Here is a 12,496-nt window from a genome sequence, read left to right on the forward strand (position 1 = left end):
ATGACTGTTTCTATACAGCTAAAGTTCAGAGATTAATATAGGCACTAAGGAGAGGAGGAAAATCAACTTGTCTTAATTTTAGAAAGTTTAATTATTATCCAATAATTCTTCCCAAAATTAAAATTGATTTAAAGTATCTACAATGAGGGTGCCAGGGTGGCTCAGCTAGTTGAGCGTCCTGGGATTGAGCCCTGCATTAGACTCCGCAGTGTGAAGCCTGCTTGGGATTCTCTTTCCCTCTATCTCTGCTCATTCCCTGCTCGTGCTCTCTCTCAAAATATAAAAAAAAAGGTATCTGCAACATTGAACATGAAAATACTACTGGGGTGTATGTTTTTAAATATTTACAGGAATTCCTTGAGGATACTGCAGTTTGGTTCAAGACCAGCATAATAAAGCAATTATCCCAACAGAGTAAGTCAAAAGGATTGTTTGTTTTCTCGGTGCATATAAAAGTTATGTTTGCACATATACTGGTGTCTATTAAGGGTGCAAAGCATTATATCTAAAAAACAGTATGCATACCTTAATTTAAAAATGCTTTATTGATAAAAATGCTAACTATCCTCAGAGCTCTCATCAGATTATAATCACTGATCAAAGATCACCATAACAAATATAATAATGGAAAATTCTGAAATACTATGAACATTACCAAAATGTGACAGAGAGACACAAAGTGAGCAAATGCTATTGGAAAAATGGCTTGACAAAGAGTTGCCACAAACCATCAATTTATAAAAACAAACAAAAAAACGCTATTAACTGTTAAGTACAACAAAGTAGTAAAAGGTATGCTTATATCTAAATACATATTATATGGAGTTCTAGAAAAAGAACTATGTTTACTTACTTTCCCCAAACAGGACTAAGTTCTTTTAAGTCTTCCAGTGATGGCTCCTGGTTCAAAAGTTTCTTAAACAGGGCCAGTGGGAAAGGGATGTTGGCAACATTGAAATTGAATAGGGAAAGTCCACATAGAACCCCGAAGAAGAAATACCTCTTCTTCTCAAATTTAGGCTGAAGAGAGAAAAAAAAACACCTTAATGTGTTATAATTTTTGAAAGTAAAACAAAATTTTTATATTAGGTACACCTTTTCCTCCTTTCACAAAATCAAATCACAAATTAAAATCAAAAAGCTTGCAGTAAGAATATTTAGGGGTTATGTGCAGCCATGAAGTCAATTTCAATCTCTGCCAGAGGAAGAGAAATAGAATTAACATATACTGAAATTTTCACAATTTCTTTTCATAGCCATTGTCTTCAAATTGATTGGGAAACAGAGAACTGAAAAAAAGAATGCCTGAGAAAGGAAGGTTCTTTATTATCCGTATATTCTATAAAGGGTCCATAACATACACTGCTTAATTTTCCTGTGGAGGCAGAAATAGGAAACCCAGAGAAAGGAGAGTCTATTTTAAAGAAAATCATCACCTTATTAAAACCGAAGATTATCTCCATAATTCTATGTATCAATAACTCCTCTCCTAAAATGAAACCGTCTAGACAACCTCATTTTCAGTGGTATGTGACATGCCTTTTCTGTCACGATACATGTAAGCAGAGGAGAGGACTTACGCTGACAGGGAACCACATGCAGGACGCCTCCTCTGGGTATATGAACATCCCATATTCTGGACGGGTCATCTCCTCAAACAGACAGCGGAAAAACTCTACCTTGACTCCTCCAGAGGTAAGTCCAATTTCTCCACTAAATGAAACCTGAGGAAACAGTAAATAATACATCACTTCCAGGGCTCTGAAATGCTATGTATTAAAGCTCATTTAGTAACAATTACAGTGAGGGGTGTCCGACTGTTCAGTTGGAAGAGATTATGACTCCTGATCTCAGTGTCGTGAGGTTAAGCCCCACACTGGATATAGAGACTGCTTTATAAAACTTAAAAGTTACAGCAAACATGATCTGTGAACCTAAGCATTTGATAAGCAATATGATAAGCATCTTACTCATATTACCATATTGAATCTTCACACTAATTCTATGAGGTGATAAAGCTTCAAGAATTTAAGTAACTTCCCCAACGGTCACACACGCCTAAGGGATGCAGCCTCCATTTAATTCTGGGTCTGTCAAGTCTCAGAGCCAGCTGTCTTTAGCTACTAATCTCACCTCAATGGGCATCATTATTATATAATAAGCTATCTTAAGTATAATGAAAATAAACAAAGAAATAAAAAAAATAGGATTTTCAAAACAACTGACAAACCAGAGCACACAGAAGGTGTTCACTGGCTTGGTTGTTTACTCCCCGAGAAGCCACCTGCTGATACGAATTCCTGCCTAGCATGACTCTGTCATAACCCACCTTTCCTCCTCCAATTACTCAGTCATTCCTGCTGTTCCTTCCGGGAATCCCTCACTTCAGTGTACAAATGTGGTAAGGTCTCCCTTATTCTTAAAAGAAGGAAAAAAATCTCAACACCCACCATATCTCCAATACAGACAATACTGGCTTCTACTCTAGGCTGCCAAATTCTGCTGAATCATATACACCAACTTCCAAATCTATTTCTCTGCCTAAATGCTCTCTCCAAGAGGACCCGGAACCTGTGAACCCCCAAGTCCAGGGACTTGTTCTCATGTCTTCTCTCCTTGATTTTGTGAATTCATTTTACACTTCTGATAATCTCTTCTTTCTTCATACCCTCTTCTCTCTTGCTTTTTCTTAAAAAGCATTAATTAGGTTTTTACTTCTCTCTTCTTTTTCCTGCTACTTTAATATCAGAAATTCCTGTGGTTCTGTGCTTTTTCCATTCTTTTTGCTCTTTCCCCAGATACTTGGTTTCTCTTTAAAACTTCACTTATCACTTGCAGGCATTTAACCTCCACATCCACTGTCCTCCTAGCTTCTCTCCTGATTGACACACGCTCTTGTCTGAAGGCCTGCTCCACATTTCCATCAGGATGTTCCACCGGCACTTCACCCACAGCTCCTTTTACTGGTTTATTTGAATGACTGCCTATTCCACTTTCTAGAGATCAAAGTTTCAAACCTCAGTGGATTATTCAAAACCTTTGTAAGGCCAACTATCAAATCCTTGCTCTGCTCTTTCCTGTAGACAAGCTCCTTAATGTCACAAAGCCTCCGTTTTCTCTTAATATTCCAGAAAGATTAAATAGGATAACATAAAAAATGCCTCACACAGCCTGGAAAGTGGTCGCTGCTCATCAAATGTTACCTAAATTTTTTCAATGGATGAAATATAAAAGGGGAACTGAAATAACTCAGTGGACTGGCTGGCTGGCACCGGTAAAGCGTATATAAGGAGTCTGTTGGATTTTTGTAAAAATACTACCGTTAGCTGCAAACCCAGTGCAACATACTTTTAAATAATTTTCTCTCTGTGGGGGTTTGGGCAGAGTAGGAGTGCAGTGGCAGGGGGAGCACGGGGCTGCCTTGTGAACTGGCTGCATTCCCCCTTTTCTTCACAGCTGCCCAAGGATGACAAGAAGAAGATAGATGCTGGAAAGTCAGGCAAAAAAAGACAAAGACCCAGTGAACAAATATAGGCCAAGGCCAAAAAGAAGAAGTGGCCCAAAGGCAAAGTTCAAGATAAGCTCAATAACCTGGTCTTGTCCAACAAAGTGACATATGACAAAGTTTGTAAGGAAGTTCCAACTATACGCTTGTAACTCCAGCTGTTGTCTCGGAGAGACTGAAGATTCAAGGTTCTCTGGCCAGGGCGGCCCTTCAGGAGCTCCTTGTAAAGGAGTTTATTAAATAAAAATAATTTCTTCTCTGGAAGAACCATGGTTACATCCTTTTAGATTTTATTTCTTTCTGCAATCAAAATATTGAGAATTATACTTTACCATTAGCTCCCTCCTCAGATCTTGATTCTCAAACTGATACAGGTGACTCAAAACATCCTCAATCAAGTGACTCCTTCTGACTATCATATTAAAAGTGGGCAGCAAAGCTAATTCGGACCTTCCTTGTTGCATAACTCCGGCCAGCCGCATACAAGCTCTAAATTTTTTCTCCTAGGAAAACAAACGTTTTCATTTCACCATTTGCTCTAAATAGGAAATTATAAAGGGGAATAAACTGGTTCAATTTATCCTGAGTGCACATCACAAACATTTATGAAAAGAGCTTTGTTTACATATGCCCCTGGAGAGAAGTTATACCTTCAGTATTCACACTCAGTAAGCAGAAGAAACACCAAAGGAATGAAAAGCTTTGTGGAGCCAACTAGGGTCAGCAGGGAAGTGACCAACTGTGGGCTCCACTGGTCCACTCTATCCTGCAAACACAATTATTAATACTTAGGTACAAAAGCTAATTACCATCATTAGGCTAAGAGATACTAAAGCGGTGTGCTGAACATTCTCATTTGGAAAAGAATTTCAGAAGTTTAGAAAGCAAGCATGTGAGGCACCAGGGCGGCTCAGTCAGTTGAGTGCCCAACTGATGTTAGCTCAGGTCATGATCCCAGGGTTGTGGGATCGAGCTGTGTCAGACTATGCTCTGAGCATGGAGGCTGTTTGGGGTTCTCTCTCTCTCTTCCTCTGTCCCTCTCCCCTGCTTGTGTGCTCTTTAAACATTTTTTAAAATTTAAAAATAATAGAAAGAAAGCTGCAGGAAAAGTTCAGGTATGAGAGACCACTCTAAAGATATCCTAATCTCAGAGGAAAACCCAACAGATTTTAGGGCACAGATGCTCTAAGAAGTTATACAGGAGAGACAAGACACACAGACAGACAGACAGACAGACAGACACACACACACACACACACACATACACGCAGACCATCTGACCAAATGGTAATTTGAGATCATTAAAGTTTCTTGACAAAAACAATAATCCAATATCAATTCCATAAAATTATTACTGGAGGCCTGTTTAAAATTAGGAGAGGGGCACCCTGGGTGGCTCAGTTGGTTGAGCTTGACTCTTGATTTTGGCTCAGGTCAAATTCTGATCATAGGGTTTTGGGATGGAGCCCCACATCAGTGCTGAGCATGGAGCCTGCTTAAGATTCTCTCTTTCTCTCTCTGTCCCTCTCCCTTGTTTATGCTCTTGCTCTCGTTCTTAAAAAAAAAAATTAGGAGACAACACCCACAAGAGTTGAAAAAAACGAAAAAAAGTTCTTATATCTTTTTTCCTTTCATTTTCCTTTGTTAAATAGTTCATTAATGGTCATACTCATAAATCAATTTCTTATTTTGTTTTATAGTGGTTAACTTCAGGGGCGCCTGGGTGGCTCAGTCGGTTAAGCCTCCGACTTTGGCTCAGGTCAGATCTCACGTTGGTGGGTTCAAGCCCCACGCCAGGCTCTGTGCTGACAGCTAGCTCAGAGCCTGGAGCCTGCTTCCGGTTCTGTGTCTCCTTCTCTTTCTGCCCCTCCCCCTCTCATGCTCTGTCTCTCTCTGTATCAAAAATAAATAAAACATTTAAAAAAATATATAGCGGTTAACTTCATTATGCAAAAGTATCTACTTTTATGACATACATTTGAGTATTACTCACACATATACATATATATACGGATACATACATAAAAGTGATAATAAGAACTAAGACTCTATGGAAACCAATTTGACAATAAACTGTTATTAAAAAAAAAAAAAGAACTAAGACTCTTAGGCACTTAAACCTCCCTAAAATGTTTACTTTAATATTTATTTTGGGACCGAGAGAGAGCACACACACTGTGGGGGAGGGACAGAGACAGAGGGAGAGAGAGGATCCCAAGCAGACTCCATGCTGTCAGCACAGAACCCAGTGAGGGCTTCCTTCTCACAAACTGTGAGATCATGATCTGAGCTAAAATCAAGAGTTGGATGCTTAATCGACTGAGCCACCCTGCTCTCCTCCCTAGGCATTTTCAACTGTCCAGTTTTAAATTTGCAATTTAACTTTTCCAAACATGCTGACAAACAGAACCAATTCACCTGATGACAGTTCATTGGAAAAGGGGTATTTTTACAAACCTTTATCATCAGAGTACCAGCCATTTATGTGTGTCTCCATTTCAAGAATCCTCTGTCATCTCTATTCTCAATGTTGTTGTTTTAATTAGCCTGGGCCTCCTTACAGACTGGTGCAAATCCCAATCAAATCCAAGTCTGCTATGTCTGTCTAAGTCCCATTCAGAAGACCTATAGACAGACTCTAACCTCACGGTAAAAGCCCTACAAACTAGGTCAGTTGCCCATACTCTACCCTTCACTACTGGGGCCTTAATAGCAAGGCCAAGCCAATCCAAAGTACAATGGTCTTTCTTGCAATCTTTATTAGTCTAAGCTCCATGAATGTTACAACCTTCAGTCTCACCACTGGATAGCTCCCTTATCAACCCCCCAGATACTGTATACTTATGAAGGCATTTGTCATTTGACTTAATAAAGACAAAGACATAGGCATACATACCTGTATTTTTAAAAGTGAATCGGCATACAGTAGTTTTATTTTTGACCAAGAATTAAAGATAAATGGAAAATGACTGAATATGACAGGATGCTCAGCGTCTATTGAAGTGCCCTAAAAATAGAAATGACAAGAATTCTGACAAATCAAAGGACGGAGAAATCTTACACCATAGCTCACAGTCCTAACCCCCTGGTAGTTTATGGTCTCAGTTCTTATAGCCAAAGCAATCCAAACTGATGGTTGGCAGTACTTAAATATATAAAATTCTAAGAAAACATTCTGTATGTGTCAACGAAAGGTATATAAACCTAGTATTATCAGCACTCATTTAATTTAGCAATTAATTATAAACTCCAGACGCTTTCCCAAAGAATCTGTTCTGCCACAATCCACACTTTTGAAGTTCAAATTAGTTCAGGAACATCTTGTGAACAGGGGAATGACAGAATGTGGATAGTGGAGGGGTGCATACAGGACTTCTGTTGGTCTGTGCTAGCAGCAGAATTACAGCCTTCAGACAGGAGGAGAAAACCTCAGGTCAGCTGTTGAACTGGCAGCAACAGCTCATTAGCTTTATTTTAAGAAAATAAAAAAGGAGTACTACCACTTAGAGCAAGTGCTAAGGCTGCAGCCCTGTCCTACTGGCTCCTGGTGAAGCATGCCACCCTGTATGCCCGCCTATGGGCAGAGTCCCCTCACATCTATGTGAGCTCCACATCACCAGTCCTCTACTTAGAGTGTGGGTAGAATTGCACCCTTGTCCTGTGCAACTCATACTCTCTTGGCATTCTCCACAAGCTGTCTGCCTGTGGTCAAGCCAGGTGCTCTAAGGTAGCAACCACTCTTCCATTAGGGTTCTGGCTACAAAACTGCATTGGTTTTGAGGGGTCTGTCTTGCTTTTCCTGTAAGCCCTATTATTCGTACTAAGCAATTTTGCAGAGTGCAAGGATATTTGGAAACTCATGCACAACGTTACAGTACAAATAACCTATATTAACTCAATGATGGTCAACTTTCCTCCTTTAAACGTGCCATACTTGGGGGGCACCTGGCTGGTTCAAGTGGAGCATGTGACTCAATCTTAGGGGTGTGAGTTCGAGCCCCACACTAGGTACAGGAGATTACTTTAAAAAATTAAATCATTAAAAAAAGATAAAAATAAAAAAGAAACATCCCATACTTACCAAGTTGTTCACTTTCCAAAAAGACCTTCTATATGCATCCTCATGAAAATCAAGCCATTGTGTAAGCTCGTCTATTTTAAAAATACTTTCAGGCAGGTGACATTTAGCCTGGTTTACCTTAAATAAAATATGGCCTGTGAGAACGTTTTATAAATGAAGATAATTTTGCTTAGGGCTATTAACTAGATAAGCAAAACTAATAAATTAAACAGTCTTTCAACGAACAGAATAAAGTTCTATCCAATTCTTCCACTGACAAAGCCCCACATTTTCAGGAATATGAAGAATACCTATAATTTAACAGCATAAATTGATGATATGATAAATTTCCACTTACTTTTAATTCATAGAAAGGTTGTAAAGAATTTTAGGTCCGAAGAAAAATGCACTGCAGTATGAATCCAAAGTACTCTGGGCCCCAATATTTCAGGCCATATTCTTCAGAGCTTAACAACATACCAGTTACAGATGTTCCTCTCTGGCAAGGCATATGTGGAGCATTCCCCTCCTAAACCACAGGGGAATTTTCCAGCCTTCCATCCCCTAAGATGACCAGAGTTATTTATTTTGACATACGCACAGAAACTCAGAACAGTGCTAACATCAGTTAGTGAAGTCATAAAGGCAAGATGACACTACATGCTCTGGACACAAGTGACCATTAGTATATGATCTGGTTGGACACAGTCCTAGCCTAAATGACTAATTCTCAACAGATCTTCTAAAAGCCCCTCTTAGCTGTGTAAGCCAAGACCATTCACCTGAAATATTCCTATTGACCCTGGCCCAGACCCCAAATGATCCAAGCCTCTCAGTACCAATACCGAGAGCATCATGAAGCTGTTTCGCCATGAATGAATATAGTTCTCTGGATCCTGCTGGTATCAGCCTTCCATAGTCAACAGACTTAACATCCCCAGTTATGGAAAAAGTGGGTGGTTTATCCTTGTGGCCTCCCTTTTAGGTGTGGCCAAATATGTGTTGACAAATAATGATGTCACTGTCAGAGTCAAAGGATAAAGCAGGATCCTTTGACAATTTCTTTGGTTGTTCAGTATTTCTCAGTATTCTTTAAAAATTTTTTTTAATGTTTATTTTGGAAAAAGAGAGACAGAGCATGAGCAGGGGAGGGGCAGAGAGAGACAAGAGACACAGAATCCAAAGCAGGATCCAGACTCTGAGCTGTCAGCACAGAGCCTGATGCAGAGCTCACACCCAACAAGCTGTGAGATCATGACCTAAACTGAAGTTGGACACTTAACTGACTGAGCCACCCACATGCCCCAGGATTCTCTTTTTTTAAGAAAAAGCTCATTAGAATACATTTTCCCTGAGCTCTTCAGTAATTTTCTCAACTTTTCAAAACACAAATTATTTTCTTTTATTAATCTTTCTCTTCTGTACAAAACTTTTAAAGATAGTCAAGGATAAGCACTGCTTTTCAGCAGTATGGCAGAATTGTTTTCATTTAGCAGTATGACAGATTAGCTACCTTGATTCACTGAAAACAAGAAATACAAGAAAAAGTATGAAAAAATTTTTTTAATCCAACACTCATACTGTAAGTAAATATGAAATCATCACATCAAAATCAAAATGAAGGTAGTATTTGCTGTGAGAACATTTGCCAGAACTGGTGACTCGAACTTCAGTTTGCAATGGCTGGGGCTTTGGAAAAAGGAGACAAAACCCAGACTATTCCAATTATTTGGCCAATAAGAGAATGCCACCTCATAAATCTGGGATCCAAAAGGGGTAAACCATCACAGTGAGGATAAACTAGAAATGAACAGGCTCTTTCCACTATTCCTACATCAAGCGATCCCCAAGCCCATGAAGCAAACTGCAGCTAGTCAAAATGGTGCCAAATTGTGGAAATAATATTACCTACAAAATTTGTAATCACAAAAGCACTTTCCTGAAAATGTGAACACTGCATTAGCACCACACCTAGAGATCTACTTAAAAGAATTAAGAAGCCATATGTGGGGCCCAGAAGGCCAAATATTAAAAATGGAACGCTTCACGAATCTGCGTGTCATCCTTGCGCAGGGGCCATGCTAATCTTCTCTGTATCGTTCCAATTTTAGTATCTGTGCTGCCGAAGTGAGCACCACACCTAGAGATCTAAAGAGTTTCAAACGAAGAATTTAATTTAAAGTAGTACCAAACCAAAGTGGTGTCTCCTGGTAGAAACAAATTCTCCCTGGAGAAACTCAGCCCTCGAAGAATTCCAAAAGATAATGTTCCAATGAACACATACACACATACACACAGAGTCACAAAACATAAAATAATGAAGGTGCTATAAGGAAGATTCAGCTGAAGAAACAGAGGGCAAAGCTGACCTGTAAAGACTTCAGATAACACAAATATAACTTCTATAGAATTAAATAAGGAAAAATGGAAGCCTGAAAATAAAGGCAAGATGAAGATACCATAAATAATGACCAAGGATAAAAATTTTCAAAGAAACAATGAGAACTTCTCCAAGTGTAAAACACCAATAACTTGAAATAAAAACTCAAAGGGCAGTTTTGTTAGCAGGCAAAAATCACTGAAAAGAGAATTCATGGGAAGATATGGCTGAAGAAATCACCCAGAATGGGATGTAATCAGAGATGAAAAATAATAAAGGGTAAGAGACATGGAAGACAGAGTGAGATGGCCTAACATGTAAACTGGAATTTTAGTAGTAAGGGAGGAAGTCAGCATTTGTTTGGATTTAAAGTGTGTAAAACTTAAGAACATCCCCTTCTATTTAATAGTGATATTCAAATTTTTCCTTTAAAATCACAGACAAGGGGCACCTGGCTGGCTCAGTCAGTGGAGTATGTGACTCTTGATCTTGGGGTTTGAGTTCAAGTCTCACAATGGATGCAGAGATAACTTAAAATATGTAGGGGCACCCGGGTGGCTCAGTCATTAAGCGTCTGACTTTGGCCCAAGTCATGATCTCATAGTTTGTGGTTTCAAGCCCCACAATGAGTTCTCTGCTGTCAGCACAGAGTCTGCTTCGGATGCTCCGTCCCTATGGCTGCTTTCATGATGTTCCTGTAGAGTGCAACAGTTGTGGCTGTAACAGAAACCATGTGCCTAATAAAGTCTAAAATACTTACTTTCTGGTCTTTTCCAAAAAGACCTCCTGATTTATGGTAATAATTTAAAAACTTGGAAGAAAAAAAGTTTAGGATAGGATACAAAGAGTAAAAACTATTAAAGACTAGATTGTCAAATTTATCTGTATTAAAATTAAGAATGTGGTTGGGGTGCCTGGGTGGCTTAGTGAGTTAAATGTCTGACTCTTGATTTTGGCTCAGGTCATGATCTCACTTTTTATGAGATTGAGCTCCATGTTGGGTTCCGTGCTGACAGTATAGAACCTACTTGGGATTCGCTCCCTTTCTTTCTCCCCACCGCCTCTCCGCATGCATGGTCTCTTTCTCTCTCCTCAAGATAAATAAACATTTTAAAAAATTAAGAATGGGGGTTGATAATAAAACCACAAAGTGAAAATGGGATATGACATTTGCAACACATATAATTTACAAAGGACTAATTTACAACATAAAAAGAAACCCTATAAAAAAAAGTTGAATACATTTATACTGAATAAAAGTCACACAGGCCTTTTACACAAGAAGAAACAAATATTGCAATTATAAACACGACAACATGCTCTAATGCATTAGAACAAGGGAAATAGAATTAAAATCTGGTATCATTTAATACAGAAAATATTTTTTAAATTTCAAAACCAGACTTGGAGCAATAGGTACTCTCATTGTGTCCTGGAGAGGATTTAAATCAGTCCAACCACTTTGGAAGACAGTTTGTCACTACCAATAAAGAATACATATATATCCTACAACCTATCAATGCCAGAACTAGGTATGGAGAGTACAAACCAAACCTTGACCCATGAATGTCAAGATATATGTATGAAAATATTTATAGTAGCGTATTTTCTCATAGAAGGCCTCCCCTCAAAACTGTGAATATCATATATCTCCCTCAGTTCTGGAATAATTATGGCTAAGAGTCACACTATGGACCACAATGTAGGAGAGAAAATTAATGAAATGCACCAATAAATATTAATTGGGACAAATCTACAAAATAAAATATTTTATAAGTGTATATTTCACTCAGATATACATTTCAAATACAGAAAAATTAAACAACATAGTCTCTAGAAATAAATATGATCCTAAAATAATTAAGGGAATGATTAACCCAAAATCTAGGATCCAGGCTATCTCCAGGTGAGAGGGTGTAAGATACACAGACATCTCTAAAGTACTGAAAATGTTTTCTTTTTTAACATGGGCAGTAGTTACACTAACGTCTGTTTTATTACTTTTCTTCAAATCCCACACAGCTAAGTGCATACACTCCTGTATATGCAGGACTTGCCTCAAAGAAAACAGAATTTTAAAAATAGCAATATAAAGGCCATGTTTCAGGAGTCTGCTTAAGATACAGGCTGGTTGAAACCAATGGAATTTTTACTGTAAAAGAAAAACCTGTGAATATCTTAAAGAACCCTTACCCTGTATAGCTTTCTCAGCATTTCTAGAAGAGCTTTAACATGACGATTGTCCAAATAGCTTTCAGTCCAGTAATGCAGCTGAGCAGTGATGGCTCTTTTAAACATCTGGACCAGCCTGCTGAAGTCAAGTTCCTCCAGAGATGCCCAGTACTCCTCTGAAGTACACAAAGGTAAGTACTTGTTAGCATGTAATTTCTCATGGGCTCTTTTTTTTTTTTATAATAGTTTATTGTCAAATTAGTTTCCATATAACACCCAGTGCTTCTCCCCACAAGTGCCCCCCACCATGACCATCACCCCCTCCTCCCCCTTCAGTCCATGGTTCATCTCCAGTATTCAGTAGTCTCCCTTGATCTGT

At 38.7% G+C, this 12,496-nt stretch overlaps 1 protein-coding gene and 1 non-coding gene across 2 annotated transcripts in view; both read right to left on the minus strand.

The window, feature by feature from the left end:
• Nucleotides 1-12,496, minus strand: part of HERC5 (HECT and RLD domain containing E3 ubiquitin protein ligase 5) — a 42,037-nt gene that overhangs the window by 7,309 nt on the left and 22,232 nt on the right. Inside the window, exons 15-20 of the mRNA XM_029951551.1 lie at nt 12,139-12,293; nt 7,587-7,703; nt 6,402-6,512; nt 3,838-4,008; nt 1,581-1,724; nt 854-1,020 (exon numbers count right to left, since the gene is read on the minus strand). Of these exons, the coding sequence (XP_029807411.1) occupies nt 854-1,020; nt 1,581-1,724; nt 3,838-4,008; nt 6,402-6,512; nt 7,587-7,703; nt 12,139-12,293 (865 nt within the window). The remainder of the gene's footprint in view (nt 1-853; nt 1,021-1,580; nt 1,725-3,837; nt 4,009-6,401; nt 6,513-7,586; nt 7,704-12,138; nt 12,294-12,496) is intronic.
• On the minus strand, nt 9,594-9,700 carry LOC115303064. Its single transcript, XR_003913788.1, has one exon. It is a non-coding gene; the product is annotated as a U6 spliceosomal RNA (small nuclear RNA).

The sequence above is a fragment of the Suricata suricatta genome, chromosome 1, assembly GCF_006229205.1.
Source record: "Suricata suricatta isolate VVHF042 chromosome 1, meerkat_22Aug2017_6uvM2_HiC, whole genome shotgun sequence".
Lineage (NCBI taxonomy): Eukaryota > Metazoa > Chordata > Mammalia > Carnivora > Herpestidae > Suricata > Suricata suricatta.